This window comes from Harmonia axyridis, chromosome 4 (assembly GCF_914767665.1).
Source record: "Harmonia axyridis chromosome 4, icHarAxyr1.1, whole genome shotgun sequence".
Lineage (NCBI taxonomy): Eukaryota > Metazoa > Arthropoda > Insecta > Coleoptera > Coccinellidae > Harmonia > Harmonia axyridis.
Window position 1 is genome coordinate 23,028,585 of NC_059504.1, and position 18,474 is coordinate 23,047,058.

Below are 18,474 nucleotides of genomic sequence, written 5' to 3' on the forward strand. Positions count from 1 at the left end.
GACTTCGATGTTTAAACTTCAACGTGAAGCTGTTGGAATGTCATTGGTTGCTTTTTTTATCGCTTTTAGAAACAGTGAGGCATCGAAGAAATCAAGAGGATCCTATGAAAAATTCTTTCTTTCCCAAGATGTCTCAATTAATCTTTCTATCTTTTGCAGTTAACCATCTTACTGTAATAACCATTTGTGTTACATTGGATAGTTCATGGTCTCCAGACTTAGAGTATGTATCCACGCTTAAAGGTCAGCCCTAAGCACTCCTTCCATCTTCTTGATTCAATTGATAATCGAACAGTCAGCTTCTAGTACATTAAATGCTTTAACATTATTGCAGCTCCAGTTGAACTGATTACAATTTTCACAGCAATTTGCCTATAGAGTAAGATATCTTGTGCTCCTTTAAAACACGTTTTCATATGCTAGATATATAAGCTGTTGATTTTTATCTCTTTTCGAAACAATGAGGTATCGAAAGCACCAAGAGGACCCTATGAAAAAGTTTTCATCCCCAAAACGTAATACCTCAATCTTTCCAAATTTTGGAGTTGACCAAATTCATAAATTACTTCAATTAACATTTGTGTTACATTGTATAGTTCATGGTCTCCAGACTTAGATTATTATTTATCCACGCTTAAAGGTCAACCCTAAGCACTCCTTCCATCTTCTCGATTCAATTGGTAATCAAACAGTCAGCTGCTAGTACATTAAATGCTTCAACATTATTGCAGCTTCAGTTTAACTGATTGCAATTTTCACAGCAATTTGCCTATAGAGTAAGATATCTTGTGCTCCTTTAAAACACGTTTTCATATGCTAGATATATAAGCTGTTGGTTTTTATCTCTTTTCGAAACAATGAGGTATCGAAGTCACCAAGAGGATCCTATGAAAAATTTTTTCATCCGCAAAATGTAATACCTCAATCTTTCCAAATTTTGGAGTTGACCAAATTCATAAATTACTTCAATTAACATTTGTGTTACATTGTATAGTTCATGGTCTCCAGACTTAGATTATTATTTATCCACGCTTAAAGGCCAACCCTAAGCACTCCTTCCATCTTCTCAATTCAATTGATAATCAAACAGTCAGCTGCTAGTACATTAAATGCTTCAACATTATTGCAGCTCAAGTTTAACTGATTGCAATTTCACAGCAATTGGACTGAAGAGTAAGATATCTTGTGCACCTTCAAAACACGTTTTCATATGCTAGATATATAAGCTGTTGGTTTTTATCTCTTTTCGAAACAATGAGGTATCGAAGGCACCAAGAGGATCCTATGAAAAATTCTTTCATCCACAAGATGTTATACCTCAATCTTTCCAAATTTTGGAGTTAACGACATTACTAAATTACTTTAATGGCCCTTTGTATTACATTGTTTACTTCATGGTCTCCAGACTTGCAGTATTTATCCACGCTTAAAGGTCAGCCTTAAGCACTCCATCCATATTCTTGATTCAATTGATAATCAAACAGTCAGCTACTAGTACATTAAAGGATTGAACATTATTGCAGCTTCAGTTTAACTGATTGCAATTTTCACAGCAAATTGACTGAAGAGTAAGATATCTTGTGCTCCTTCAAAACACGTTTTCATATGCTAGAATTATAGGACCCTTATACAGAATACATTGTTTTATTATTACCTCACTGCCTTCCATTGATCACAATTATGGTTATGAGGTTATCCGTGGTAATAATTAACAGCAATCCCAAGTGTAACTTACAACCATTCGAGGTTTATTAGAATACAATTTCTTCTTTAGCGTGGAAAGTACACTTCATTATTTATCGTGGTTAGCATATTTCAGCTAAGCAAGTTGATCATAGATCTGCTAGTTGCTAAATCTATATAACTCAGTAGGTAGATCAATAGCAGATATATATCTGCCATCTGTTCTGTGAATATTCGAAGAACAGATAAAACAATAATGACTATTTCCCTGTTCTTAATTTGCAACAATCACAAACGCTCAATTCTGAAATATAAATATATTCTGGATGGAAAAACTGTGTGATAGTACTTCACAGCAGTTTTTTCGTGTAAACCGGCAACAAAACTTGACACCAACAATTACAATACCTTTGGTGACATGTAACTATGGTCTCATGAAATAATCTTATCAAATACCATTCGAGAATTTAATTTTTCCTGTGAAAAAAATCGAAAAAACACAATGCAAAGTAATATTATTTCAACAAAAAGCATTCGTGCAAGTGCCTAAATCCTCGTCTTCGACTCGGATCTTTGTTGCCACCAACACTCATGATTTTTGTTAGAATATAACTTAGTAACGTGTTTTTTCGATAATTTTTTTTCGGAAAAATTAGATGCCCTTATGATATACCTCGCGATAAATATATTTAAAGAACCTCAGAGTTTGTAGACCTATTTAATTAGAATTGAGAGAATCCTGCAATCGAAGATAAGATCTCTGCACATAAAAAATAATGATAACTTGTTATAATGGAATTATAGCTGAATATTTCCCTCCTGTCAAAAATTCTATGTATCTGGAGAACGATTATCGAAAATTACAGCGATAATTGCATTGTAGGAAGCGAAACTGCACTGCGATAATTGTTCTGTTCATAGATGCATAGTTTCTATGCATCTTACACAGTTCGAATCTATGGCAATTCTATTCTACATCAGTTTGACAAGTGATGTAACAGTTTATTCGGGAAATATTCCCCCGAATTACACTCGTGCATCAAAATGACCGGATAATTTCGCATTCCAGCGTGTTTTCTTTGAAAAACTGCATTCGTTCATTTTCATTTTTGGAGAAAGAGCCCTCCACCTTCGGTGTCGGGCTCTTTCTCCAAAAATGAAAATGAACTCATGCAGTTTTTAAGACAACACGCTGTCATGCAAAATTATCGGTAATTTTGATGCACTTGTGCAATTACCTATGAAAATTTTGACTGCGATCTTAAAACGTTTTGTCTTTTATTTTATTCCTATTTAACATGCATCACATTGATTTAGACTTCACTGAGAATTTAGAGAAGCTTATAAATGAAAATAATAGAGGATGTGAATATCTAAGCAATCCTTTCTTCGTTAAGGTGACATTGTGGTCGAAGAAGAAACTCTAGATACAAGGAGAATAACCGTGGAACTATTTATTTGATAAGAAAGACACATGTTTTCATTGCTCATCATCACCTAAAGTGGATTGCTATCCAGCTTCATATTTTTAGCTTTTATTTTCCTTTTTCTCATTTCGTCACCGTCTAAACTGAATTGGGATTCTAAAATAAACATACAAATTTACTCACCACAGCTGTTTTCATCAGAACCGTCACTGCAGTCCTTCTCTCCATTACAGAAGAGTCCTCTCTCGATACAGTTGCTGTCACCACAGGCAAGGAAACCATCTTGACACAAGGGTTCGTCGGTGACAAGTAGAGGTTTCACCTTCCTCTCCTTGTTCTTGGTCTTACAATTTTTAACCGAGTCTTTCCAATCGCATGTCTGTTTGTCAATGTCGAAGTACAAACCGGCAGGGCAACGGATGGCTTGAAGACCCTGAAAAAAAAAAGAAAAGAGGAGCATGATGAGAAATTTCTGCTTTAGACAAGCGTGAGGAGAATCTTCAATTAGCAAGTTAAATAGTGGAATAGATAAGAGAGAAGTTACCGGTAATAATTTAATGGAAAGTATGATGTAGCACTTTTGTTTTCGTTGCACTCTTGAATATAGAAGACCTTGGATACTCAACGCTTTCATTTCTTACCGGAAGAACGACCGAGTGAGTATCAAGGTGGACTTAATGTTCTTTTATGCCACCTTGGGAAGGATAGTCATAACCAAGTAGTACAAGCAATGAAAATTTATCAGGTGGAACAAAATAAATTTTCAACTATAAGGTCATTAGCCTCAGGATAATTCATCGTGATTGAAGTGACCCAAAAATATTCAAAATACTCATAAGAAAATTCCACTCAATACTTATATCTAATAATTATGAAAGGGTATATAGATACAATCTTCTTGAATTAATCTTCACTGAATCATGAACAAGATCGATACCCATTTAACACTACATAGTAATATCAACAAAGAAACTCAAGAAATCAAGAGAATATTGACCCTATGAGGGTCAATGTCATTGAAGATTCGAAATCTTGAGCAGAAACTCTCGGTATGTTTTGACAGAAGGTAAAGAATGATGAGGGTAAAAATGTTTAACGTCTGCATAAGATTATGTTCGAGCAAGAATTTGTGGTTTGTTGGTTGGGTATAAAAAGAATATTTTTTCTGTCAAGGTTTATTTTTAAATAGACAGCTTTTGAAACTGACAAGTTTTGAAAGATTTGGATTTTCCTGAGGATTACTGGAGAAATGTTTGAATTTTTTTCGAAATTAGTTGCAGATACGACAAAACTACAAGAAATCAAAAGGTGCAGTACTGGACCAAAGTTTCTTCTCACATTTTCCTAAACTACCAATGGTCCACCAAAAAAAAGTTCTGGAGGAAGAAAACGGACTGTTGCAGAAAAAATATCACCCTGTAGATTTGCATTCAAAATTTGCATGTCACATGGTGAAAACTTCGAATTGGAATATCTGTTCCAAATTTGAGTTAAATAGCTTGTTAAAAGAAAAAATAAAAAAACTGAAACATCAACCCACTGTCTCAAAAAAAGAGTGTTTGAGGGATCTGTCATTTTTTATTGTATGTCTAATTTAGGAACACCGATTTCACAAAACTTATGATGATTGTCACGATCAACTTATTTATGTGTTCAATTTTGAATGCACCATACAATGTGTCCGTAAAGTATGGAACAAAATCATTTTTAACTAAACAGACCATTTTAAGAAATAATCCTGAAACGCGTCGATTTTTGATTTTAATCTACCGTATTTTAAAATGATAATCTAATATACAGGGTGAATTACTCTCGAGTAATGACGTCAACGTCATTTTTTCAAATGGAACACAATTTTCCGATTACTCTAGCTGATCTGATTCAAAAAATGTATCATATGTTGATTCCAATTGGTACAGGGTGGACAAAAATACAATAGTTTTGTGTGTGCTCATAAAGTAACGCGTAACATTATTTATTAGTCAAATTAATAATATTAACAAAAATACTTATTGTCTAGAGGCAATAAACAAATAATAACATTTCACAAAAAACTAGACGACAATGTTTTTTTTTAAATTGATAAGAAATAATTTCTTTCATATTCTGTCTGCTATACCACAAGTACCAAACATGTTTGGAAACAACTCATTAAAAATCTAAAAATGTAACAAACTACAGGGTGTTACATTAAAACCAATTGCCGCTAGACAATTAGTATTTTTGAAAATATTGTTAATTTGACTAATAAAGAATGTTACGTGTTACTTTATGAGCACACACAAAACCAATTGTATTTTTGTCCACCTGGTACCAATTGGAATCAACATGTGATACATTTTTGGAATCAGCTCAGCTAGAATAATCGGAAAACTGAGACAAATTGGGGGTGTTCCATTTGAAAAAATTATGGTGACGTCATTACTCGAAAGTAATTCACCCTGTATATCAGATTATTATTTTAAAATACGGTAAATTGAAATAAAAAATCGACGTGTTTCAGGATTATTTCTTAAAATGGTCTGTTCAGCTAAAAATGAATTTGTTCAATACTTTACGGATACAGTGTATATAGGTAGCAAACAACAAGTTGTGAAACCCGCCAATAGTCTTGAATGAAATTATTCAGCTCATATCTAAAATCAAAAAAGAAGGAAGATATTCTGAATTCAGATCAATAAAAGAATGTAATCAAATGAACTTCAATTTACGGCCGATGAAAGTATATTATTCGTGTTCCACTCGAAAAAATATAGGATTCATAATTATATTTGATGATTCTTCATCCCAAACTATTCTCTCATTAATCTTAGTCAATCAATCACGACATCCGTAGTTAGGTAACTTAATAAGCTACGTCTCCCCTTAAAATAAGGCTAATTCGATTTTATGTAACTTACGGAAGATGTACACTGAATGACATCACGACAATTGTCTCCTTCGCCAGCCACTAAACGAAACCATTCTCCAGCATCCTTATCTTTACAGAGCTCAGCTTCGAAGCTTTCTTCTTTCTTTGGTGCGGCATCTTCTTGGGCGTATGCTGTTGAAAATTTCATTAGGAAAAAATTCACGCAAAATCGAGGCTCTGAGCATGAACAGTTCAGTCGCTTACAGAAAAACATGAATGAAGTTTACAACCGCATTTGTTTGTTAATAAAATCATGCAGTTTTGAATCATTTGAATGGAGAAATATAAAAATTCATTAATCGGAAATGTTAATACATTTCCGATTCAGGATGTGTACCATCATTTATATAATATTTATTTTTGAACTACATATATGGGAATTTTTTCCCATATTAGTTTTGCTATATGAAGTCTAGTGTTATCCCTAACGGAATTTTGTTTATGTTTCAATTTATGAAACATCGTTGTTTTTAGACCATATCTGCTTCAACTCGATTACACTGATTACAATACACATTCGTAGAAATCATACTGAATAATTTCGACTTGTTCCATCAAACATCTATTAAATTCTTTTATAGTTTTGATATACTCTTTGACATAATAATGCAACACCAAGAAGTGGGAAGTTTTGACAAAATTTGGCAGAAAAGCTTGACTAGGGCTTTCGATGACGGCTGATCGACAACAATGTTTGAAGTGATGTACCTTACTGCTGGATTCAGACATAGAAATAGAATACCATGAGGTGGTTTTTTGTGACAAATCCCGATTCTGCTTGAGAATACATAATGGTCGCCTAATAGACATAGAGTATGCAGTTTTAGGTTGAGCGACATGTGCATCATACTGCAGAGGATTTGGTATGAGTATTATTTATAGAATTAGGTTTCAGTTGATCTTCATCTGAGGCAACATGGATGTCCACCGATATTTTACAGAAGTGGTAGAACTCCCTATCCTGGAGGACCCAATTTTTTCCGTCCCCACTTTAGAAGGCATACTATGAAAGGCTTCGAAGAGGCTAAGGTCGAAAGCTTGGTGTGGCCACCCAAATCTTTCACCTATCGAGCATGTGTGTGACATAAAAGGTAGAAGAAGAGGACTGAAGCAATTAATCAATACACAACTAACACTTGAAGATCTTCGGCGTTGGAATCCATGCCAAGAAGGGTATGGAATGTTGTAATACATTATTAATGACGAATTCTCTCATCTTTTATTCAGTTTCTTCGGAATTTTGATCAATTACTACCTTTGACCAGTTGAAAGTTTCTGCCAAATTTGGTAAAAAATTTCCATTGGGTTTTTTTTTATGAAACAGAGTATGATTGGTTGAATGAAATCACTCAAATCTGAAGGCAGATATCCACTTTTTTCTTTGATAGCATTTGTACCCATAGAGAATTATAGGGAGGCAACTTCAAATCAATGTTCGTGACCATTTGAAACTATTTCACGATAGAAATTGAATAATGAGGTTTAAAGGTTCAATCAAAAGAAAAATTCATTGAAGAAATATATGGTAGTCTATAAATATCTGCTCAAAAAGCTATCGAAAATGGTCTATCGCATTCTTGGTAAGAAAACCTGTACAATACATATTGAATTTGATAATAGGGGAGTTTTGAGGCAAATTATGGCATTTTATTCCATGTTTCATAACGTCCGTTTTTGACATAATGGCTGAGCAAATCTTCCCGTAAAATTTCCTTGAGTATTTTGTGTTGATGCTGAACGAAGAAATCCAACAACATATACTGGATGCTGATTTAATATCACAAAACCACGAGTAAACGTAGAACAAACTTTAAAAAAATGTAAAAATCAATCAAAACACCAGTAGTAATAAAAACAAAACTTCAAAGCTATTTACGAGGCAATGTTATATAACAGACATATAAAATAATGTTATACTATGTATATCTATGGGTTTCACTTAAAAGTGATGTCATTCGCTCTTTTTATTATTATTTTTTATTTTATTGAAAATCTTTTCAATCTGAATGTTTGGATGGAAACAAAGTAATTCGTTAGCCTTCTTCAACATATATTATGCTCTAATACCATTAGTTCTTGGATTCTTTAATACTGCCATCTAGCCCATTCATCATAGAGAAAAACTCTCATCGAAATATTTTGTTATTATACCAATTATATAAGAATAATAAGTATTCAGTTCAAACTCAAAGTGACAGTTGACAAATGCCAAGAGGACATCAACACAGTAATAATCATGTACTCAGTCAGTAAGTATTGTAGAAAATGCAAATTTAGATCATTATAAACGTCGCCAACTTGATGATTTGGTTACTGCGTAACTTGAAATAGTTCTTTTCATCTATGAAACAAACCACAGATCTCGAGAATTTTTTGTGTTTCAGGTCGTGATTAACTAACGAAGAAGCACTGCAAGAAAATATTGGTTTACGAATTGTTGCTCTATTATCCAGTAGCTACAATTCGATTCGTTAGTCTCTTCGTGATGACAAGCAATTTATGAAATTGATCCGTGAAATTATGCAACTAAATTATAGGTTGTCTCGAAAGATCAGTGTGGTTTCGTGGTATCTAGATAAAATGCAATATGTAAAGAAATGGTACCGAGTTGTGTATCCAATGTTCACCTGCCATTAGCCTACTTTCATCATTTTCAATCGGTGCATCGAAAAACATTTATGGTCGAATATTTATTCGAAGGATGTCATTTCGGGAGTTTCTGAAGACAGCTTACGCAGTTTTAGGTGCATATTGCGCAGGATGTTTGAAAATTCGCGGCTTCAGATGAAAAGGTATGTCCACAGGTAATTCTATAAACAAAAGTTCTTATGAACGTAGGCTCGGTCCTACCTGTTGTCACTGAATATTAGGGTTATATTCTGCCTGAATTTCATATAGTTTTGATGATGCCATCTACAAGATATCCTTCACCAAATTTGAATTCTTCAACTGCTCGTAAAAACGGAACTCAAATATTGGGTACCTACTTTATTTTCTATGTATATTTGGAATTTTTCATTCAAAGCAAAATTTCATTCCGATTTATAGTTTTTATATTATCAGAAAAACAACATATAAGGTGAAAAATAACTTTTCTAAAATTTCAAATGGCCGTTATAAAGAAACTTTTTCGAATATATAAACCAAATCGTGTATACATCGATTTTTAATTCAACTGATTACAGTCCACTATAGAGAAACATGATTTCTGCACGCACAGAAGATATACTGGGTCATTCCAAACATATATATTATCAAGATCTTCAGTGATTTAAAAAAAATTGAGCGATGGAATTTTATTCATTTTTAGATATTTTGTGGGATATTATCAATTGCGATTGATGATGTTAACATCTAATGAATTGAACTGACATTTCTATTATGTAGTCATATGTTTCTTATCAAATTGGATATATCTAGATGCCTGAGATTCCAGAATAGTCGATTATCAACTCGATTGTTCACCGGTGAACGATCACTCAGCAGATATGTGAATTAAGTATACAGGGTGGATCAGAAAATGGTGTCCTTCGTCGAATGGTTACTCGAAGTTTTAATGTTTTAATTTAATATTATTGAATTTTTTATTTATTTGAATATTTTGAATTGTTTATTTTTCTAGATTTTTCCGTTAGAGAGTACCACAGAATAATAGTAGATATATTCCAAAATAAGTTGCAGAATGGGCTCCTATTCCAAGATGAATGCGAAATTTTCGAACGCATTGGTGTTGGAATTGCCTTCTGCAACGAGTATTAGACAATATTTTCTCTATTTCAGTCAAGTTTTGTAAAATATTGTCGAAATTCAATGAATAATTCAGATTATATATCCTAGTGACTTTTGTATTGTATCTTGGCAGTTGGCGTGAATGTTACGAAAATTGACAGACTACGGAATTTGAATTTGAATCATAAGTTTCGAATTTTGAAATAATTCAAAATTTTAAATTACACATTAAAATCGTGAACTATGTCTGACGAAATCGATTTAACACCACCAGAATTAAGAGAAATTGCGAATAATGTTGCATTTCACTTTATCGAAATTATATTATATTGACAATTGACGTGTGTTGTAATTTGATAGGATCGGAAATCAGTGAATACAAACACAAAACGAAAAATATTACTGAAAACAATGCTGTAATGAATTCATTACAGCACTGTTTTTAGTACTGTAATGAACTCATTGCGAAACTGAAATAGAGAAGAATTCATCTTGATGAATTGATAGAGCGATCTGATTACGGATATTAGGTAAATATTTATACAATTTAGAGTGCATATTTTTCAATACAGATATTACACCCAGATTTAATTTTTGATTTGCATCAAGTTTTTGAAATATTCCTGGATATTCATGATACTCTGATCATTTCCTATTCATTTGCGTATAAAATTTCAAGACAACATGAATGTACTTTGAAAAATTGGCTTAAAAATATACTTAGGCAGCAAGCTTCTAGCAAAGAATGAAAGCAATGTTTGACATTCTTCTGTGAAATTTTCCCATTACTATAAACCACTCTTTTCCTCTTCCTTTTCTCTTTTAATTCGAGAGCCAAAACACATAAGCTACCATATTTCCAGGTTATATACCTATCAATTAGCAATTAAACTGAATTATTCTCAAAGCTGAATAGTAGAAAATGTCTGTTATTTAAGTGTTTATAAATAGACACCTGTTTATTAGTGGAATCATGTGAGACTATCAACTTTCACACTTATGTACGGTATGATTACCTTAAGCAAAATTTCTTCATATCCCCAAATGTATATCTATAGAATGAATTTTCGATTTGAAAAATTTCTTTTCAAAACGTCAACTTTCGTTGGTTTTGATTGCTTCCGTGAAAACGTTAATGGATGAAGTGAGAGTTTTAGTGATAATTAATGAAGTCTATGTTACTGGGAATGCGTGATATTGAATTGACATGATGTTGTGCTCATTAGAACATAACATTCAGCTGATTGAACGGATTATGTAATTCTGAATAGTGTTTTAATTCGTCTATTTGATTTATTTTTCAATGATGGAACTTCATTGTTGAAAATTATCAACATCTCAGATGGAATTATATTCATTTTATAAAACCGGAAAAAGAAAAATTGGAATAGAAATTATCCAATGATCTCAATTGTTAATAACCACAATAACAGTTCTTTGAAAATGAAACCGATCATTAATTAATGAGATAAAAACTCATTTTTACACTTATTTGACTTGCACAATCCTGAATAGATTCTAGTTCTTCTCAGTATAATGTGACAACCAGCGAATAATCAATTTTCAATATGTATACAACCACTTAACTCGGTATATTGAATACCATGGGTAATTTTATATTGCTTAATTATTAAACAGCTTGAAAGATGTCCCATAAATAAAGGATGGTTGTACCCAGTCGTAAAGATCTTCTCTTGAATAGGTCTAAACATCATTTGTGCAAGTATTTTGACATTAACATCTGATATTTGAGATATTCAATCTTGTACGTCGTTGGTAAAACGAATTATGTCATAAGCATAATCCACAAAAGAATAAATTGATATTCAAGCATGTTATCATAGGTTGTTACCTTGTACTGAAATTCAAATAACTTGTAAATGTCAAAGGAGACAATTCCATATATGCTGTAGTCGAAAATCGTGGTATTAATCGAAGAAAGTTAGTTTAGAAGAATACTGCAACTTTTATGAATTTAAAAAAGGATTTTGTTTTTATGGCTCATTGTTTGTCAGATTCTAAATTTTGGATTCCTCCATTTTCATTTTTGAAATTCATCTATAGAAGGATGATTGCGGTAAAGCAACAAAATTTTGAGTAGAAATTAATGTTTCTAGCCTGAATTTATAGGAAACAATGAGGTATAAGTATTTCAATGGTTGCTTCGTTGGCTCATTCATTCAGAAATTCTTTGGAATTTCAAAATGTTTCACCGACTTCTTCAAAAATTCGTAAAGCAAAGTACACGGATATTGGTCCTAGTCGAAAACTGTACAAGTACTAATTGATAATAATTTATATTCCTTCTCACGAAGGGAAGTAATAACTTTCAATTGAGAGTATAAAATCGAAAACAAGTGGTTAAGTAAATAACTATTTGATGTTGGTTATGTGCATCTTGATCAATTTCATTGATAAATTGCATAAACACAATAATTCCGCACATCTACTTATATGGGAATGTAAGTTACGGTTTTCTTGTAATGGATTTTCAATGACAAAGTAACAGTACATTATTCCAATTAGGTGCTTTTATGAGAAGAGTTAATTATGAAACTTTACCGGATTGAATATCATCAGCTTTCTATATCGAATGAGTGCATTGCAAACAAGAATTGAAAAAAATCTCTATATAGAGCATTCTTAATTCTTATATTGGGGTCCCGACAAAGAGATTCCAGCTATTTAATTATCGTTTATCTGTTCCAATATACAAACTTTAGACGTGAGAATTTTTTTCGAACACCTACTGTGCAATACCGCCTTCATCCTTTTATCTTTTAGAACAGTGAATGCTGAAAATCAAGTGACCAAAACTCAAATTTTGAATTAAATTAAAATTTCCTCTCTCGAAAAGTTGATGACATAATAAAATCATTATATTGAAAAGATTTATTTTCATAATTTACAATGTTGTTCTTCTACTATTATAGGAACCTTATAATCACTGAAAATCACTTGAGACAATTAATTATTTCTGACCAGACGCAGTTGACTCAAAAATCTGTTTTATCCTTTAAACTTCGAACTTATTATGGAAGCTCTAAAATTTCTGAACCGTTGAAGGTACATATGTAGATATAAATAGCTATTTTGAATCCAATATTTAGTAAAGGTATCAACATTTTCCAATATTTCAATATTGTGTATTGACTTCAAAACTCATGGATCTGATTCACAAGTCCAATAACGCATGTAGGTACAACTACCTGTTTTAAGCAATTATCTTTTTACTCTCCAAGTTATGGAAATTATATAGAACGTTTTTTCGTTTTCTATTCTAAATATTAATATGGAGTAATTGCCTTACAAGATTCCAAAGAGTTCAATGACGCTGAATAACTGAACAAAGGCGTATAGTGACATACCTTTTACACCCTCACCAAATTACATCAAGAATTACAACACGATTTATTATTTAAGCCATTACAAATATCCAATCTTATATAACCTCATTATTACCAATGTAAGGCGATCGAGAAGAATTTCTTGGGGACATGCTCTTTCGAACATCAAAAGTAAAACTAATAAGAAATCGTATAACAGCCTACCATTACTTAATAAAGAGATTGAAAATATGCAAATATCGAGTTACGAAATTTTCTGGAACTTATGCTGAGAACACGAATGAATCATTGATTGGTGGGCAGTTATACATAATACAATAACTTTCATTTGTAATCAAGAGTGTGGAGGAATTGAGAGAATACACTATTAGATTTTATGGTATCACTTCTCAAATACTTGCTGGATTCGACACATTACATTCTCTCATCTTTAATGCAATTCATTGCATCTATTAGCACTTGTTTTTCAGGAAGTAGCAAATGAAGGTCATTTCGAGCCATACCAACTAGATAACTAAAACAGCATCCTCCTGAATGATTCTCCACTGCAGAAAAAGTTGTAGAATTTCGATTCTTAATATCATTAACGATCACACCTACGCTTTGCTGTTAGCTCCAGGAGAAAGGAATCGTGAAACTTGTTATCCTTGATATGTGAATCCAAATAAAACCATGCTAAACCTCGGAATTGCATTTAAGGTCATAAAACCGAAGGACTCAATAACTCCTTTCAGATCGGCAGATCTCGGCATAAGACCTTGGCTCGACTGGCAAATTTTTTTAATGTTTCAGTTTTCAATCTTATGGGGAATCACTGCATTTAAGATCATAAAACACAAGGACACAAGACGATTTTCAGATCAAGAGATCCTAACTTATGGTAGGTAGTTGTTTGATAAGAATGGCCTTGGATCAAGTGGCAAATATTTAAAATGCGACAGATTTTGATATGACGAGAAATCTGTGCATTTGATTGGAAAAAGGCAAGCTATTAGGGTAGAAGATTTGAAGAATATATCATCTGCAAGGTATAGTGTTCGATCAATTCTTCGAATGCTCAAAATCTGAATTTTTGTTCTGGGGGTTGAAACTGTCTAATTCTTGACTGAGTAATAGAGTGATTTTTCTCTTGTTTCGGTAGCAAAACCTCCGTTTCTATTTTAGATTTCTGCGACAGAACTGCTCATCTCTTCGGTATCCAAGAAAGGTACTTACCGCAAATGACACAACACGCGATGAACGCTATTAACGCACTTTTAAAGCACGCCATTGGTAACAAACTAAACACCACACTGCTGGAACTACTAGTCAGGTCGACTGCTTCGGCGCTTAGTGTTTTTATAGTCGGCCTACTTCTGCGACCACCATAGGTCTACGTCACTCCTGCTGTAGCCGAAGAAGTATTGGCAATTCCCCAGTCGACTTGGATGGTTTTCTTGGAAGAGCGATTTTTTCAAATTGAGGGATGTTTTGTTAAGGGAAAGAGGCACCCTAGAGTTCAATATATGTGGTGGAATTACATGTTATCACTGTTGGGGGTTATATGAAAGATGTGGGAGATTTTGGAGGTCTTTAAACCGGCATGTTATAACTTTTTCATTTTGTTGGTACACGTGTTCTTGACGTATATGTCAACTGGAGTATGATCGGAAGATTAGTGATTGAGTGTTATAGGATAACTAAATGCAAATTTCATATTGTTGTTAATTATTTCTTCTTTTATGACAGAAGAAAAGAATGTCCAAAATCCTCAAAAATGATATTAGGCATATAAATTTACACTATTAAGTCAAAATCGGATAGTATCGTATGAAATTTCTAGGGAACCATAATTTAAACTATTCTGGATATTATATTTGGATAGTATCATCAGAGAAACATATGCTGATAATTTCATAATCAAACATTTTGAATGTTCTGATAATTTAATTTTTGTCATTTTCAGCAAATAAAATTCTTTGGGTTGTCAGGTTAGTAGGATGAGTGTAAATTTTTCGATAGAATTTATTGCAAATAAGTACATAGAATACGGCAACACCATCAAATATATCACATTATTGGATTAAACGAAAAAGCATATAAAAATATAAATCCATATTGAAATTTAGTTTTCAATTTATGCCATTTTAGATAAACCTAAGTACATCGCCACCAAATGATGGAACAACATTCAAATTTATCTGTTTCGGATTAAATTTGTCTTATTATTGGAAAATTACAGATATTTGGGTAAATTTATAGTCAGCTGTTCTCTTGGAACAAGCGCATGCATTGATGCATTGTTAAGTTTTTCAAACTTCCCGGAAATGAATATTCTTACAAACCCTCAAAGGCTAAAACGAAGAAATCTAGGAATACACATAGATCGTTTTTCTTCCTATGTTGATATTTGAATATTTCATACAATTTTCGGAACATACATTTTATTGTTATTTATTTATACAGGGTGTATCTGAATAACACAGGAAAATGAAAGAGGTGTTTCTGTGAAGAAAATTCAGGTAGGTATCCCGTATGAAATTCTTTGAAGAACCTCCCCCCGGAAGAGTTACACCCCTCCGAAGATCAAGAAAATTTTTTTTTTTATTATCCATCTTCATAGAGGTAAATACACAAAAATTCGGTAGATATTATTTGTCTGTAAAACTACACATTTCGGAATTTTTTCATCCCTGAAGTATGCTTTGAACGGGTTGAAATAGCAAACCCCTAAAATATTTTTTGTTATTATTTTTTTTGGTGAATATTTTCTGTTTGAAAAGACATGGATAAAAAGCCCAATTCATTTGCTAACATTTTTATCTCCGCAAGCTCATGTTGAATAGCATTTTATTGAACAAGAGCGAACCAAATTATGATTCTACTAGGCTAAGACTTTTATAAATAAAACAATAGTGAACAAACAATGAACAAAAACCTGTCGAATATCGACAATACAATTATAATATTTGTTGAAAATTTTTATTGTTGATCTTTCGATGATTGTAACTGTTTCGGTGGGAGGTTTTTCAAAAAATGTTATACCAACCTTAATTTTCATCATAGAATCACCCCTTACATTTTTAGCTGTTATTCAGATACACCCTGTATATAACCCGAGATATTGTTGAATGAATATTTGTGAATTCAACCAATCAGAATTGATTGAATTTTGCTGTCTCATTACTTTCATATTATACGAGTTGTAAAATGAATTTTCCAAAAAATTAACAAGAAATTAATTATCTTTTTGCCGGTCAGTTTAATTCAAATTTGTGCAAATATAAGCTTAGTGCATAGAGAGGAACATCATATCGTATCTGATTGAAGAGAATTAGGTTGAAATTTCATGAAATTTATGGAATTTTTTTCTCTCTTCACGGTTAACTGAACCATATTCCATGAAAATTTATGTTTTTCAAGTAAGACTTGTTAATGTACAAGCATTCAGAGCTCCATATTTTTGATAACTAGAATATCTCAGTAAGTAGTTTGGAATAACCACATAATCTCAATTTCAAAACAATTTCAAACTCATGAATCTATATGCGATTAACTTTCATAATTTCCTAGAATATCTCCAGACCAAAGTCATTCGGATCTACCTCATACCTGAAAAGTGAAACTTCCAGAATATTATTTCTGGAAATAATAAACACCAGAATTTAGTGATCAAATTTGAAGAAACTCATGGCTGAGAAATCATTAACATATTCATAAACGAATATGTTTCACAATTATAGTCCAGTCAATGTTTTTTACAGGAAAGTTTTGGAGTAGTTTTGATTTTATATGTTTCTTTGGGGGCTGAATCCGACTCTAAGGGTTGTCACCAAAATTTCGTGATGGAAAATTGAAACAAAATCAAACAAATGTAAAAACTCATTTTTTTTTCATATAACTCGGAAAATACAAATTTTTCATAAATGAAATTTCTTACAATTTTTTTCCATTGAGGTTTTTTGGCCGATATACCATTTTGGCTCAAACGATAGTTGCGTATTTTTTCCATCTCTACTGAAAACCACTGTTTCCACTTAGAATACAATCCAGATGGATTTGAACTGTAAAGCCATATTCAGTTTAGAAAAACATATTTTCAAAATCACTCAAATCCAAATGCTTTGCAACCATTTTCACATGTTTTTTTCAATGTTCCGACAAGAAATATTGGTTGCAAACCTTAGAGTCGGATTCAGCACCCTTAAAAAAAATAGAAAATCGAAAAATTCAAAACTATCCCAAAACTCTCCCGTGAGCAGAAATTTGAACCAGGAGGAGTGTGCTACTGCCTGAGTGCCTGAAACGTAATAAGTTTCTCTAGAACACCTCTTACGTCATCTTTACACATTGATGAAAAATACAAGGACTCGGTATAGACCAGAAACTTAAATTTCTTTCGTTATGAATAAAAAATATAAAAACCTACTAGGTACTAACCAGGAGGGTGAAAACTTTTCAATATTCAGTGGGTCCTAATTATAAGAAACAATAAATTTAAATCATGTAAATGAAAATAATAGATTTGAGAGCAGAGATGAAAACATCTAATTACGTGTTAAATGAACATATAGAACTTTCGAGAAACAACAAACAACCTGCAATATATTCATTACCCACTTATTCGAATCAAAGCGTTTGATTCAAATTAAACAATCGATCAAATCCTCCATTATATTCTTCAGCAGAAACGTTCCAGACAACAAGCATGAAAACCGCTAACAAACAAATCCGTATTAATGATAATTAAATTTGAACCACGATAGGCAAATGGATGAAAGTTATACCAGATAATATTTCTCCTTCGAACAAAGCGAAGGATGTGCTTTAGACATACAAATAATGCCCAGGTAAAAGAGAATTGAACAGTTAACTTTCAATTCTCGGCACTTTTACGTGAGCTGCCTCAATGAGTAGTTCATTGATCCGGAGCTTCTTCATTTCTTTAGAAATTATGATATTTTGGGTTATTACCTAATCTGAGGTTGAGGTGGGTTGCATTTCGAATGAGTATACAGCTTGTTTCATCTCGCAACAAATGATTTACATTTTACTTGAAGAAATCATTCGAATCTGTATTTTAGGGAAAAATAAAAAGCGGTTTGTGAATCGTTTGAGGACATCAACGAATCGTAATACCCGGCGTGCATAGAAACTTTTATTTCATACCTATTCATTACTACATACACAAATTTGGAAAAGACCAGGCAGCAGCCTAATGGAAAAATTTTCACCAGTTAATTCAGTTATAATGATATTAAACAGAATTGGCTTTGCTATGACCAGTTTTTGAGATATAAAAGGATGTATATTAAGAGGGGAGACCATTATTAGGTATAAATATTGTCAAAAAATGTATACAATGAAAATGTCATACAGAGTAACAATGAGAGACACG

General features: G+C 32.5%; 1 protein-coding gene across 1 annotated transcript in view; it reads right to left on the reverse strand.

The window, feature by feature from the left end:
* LOC123677836 (chitin deacetylase 1) overlaps nt 1-14,470 on the reverse strand; it is a 28,059-nt gene extending 13,589 nt beyond the window's left edge. Inside the window, exons 1-3 of the mRNA XM_045614564.1 lie at nt 14,313-14,470; nt 6,011-6,153; nt 3,294-3,543 (exon numbers count right to left, since the gene is read on the reverse strand). Of these exons, the coding sequence (XP_045470520.1) occupies nt 3,294-3,543; nt 6,011-6,153; nt 14,313-14,367 (448 nt within the window). The 5' untranslated portion in view covers nt 14,368-14,470. The remainder of the gene's footprint in view (nt 1-3,293; nt 3,544-6,010; nt 6,154-14,312) is intronic.
* Nucleotides 14,471-18,474: the final 4,004 nt, after the last annotated feature.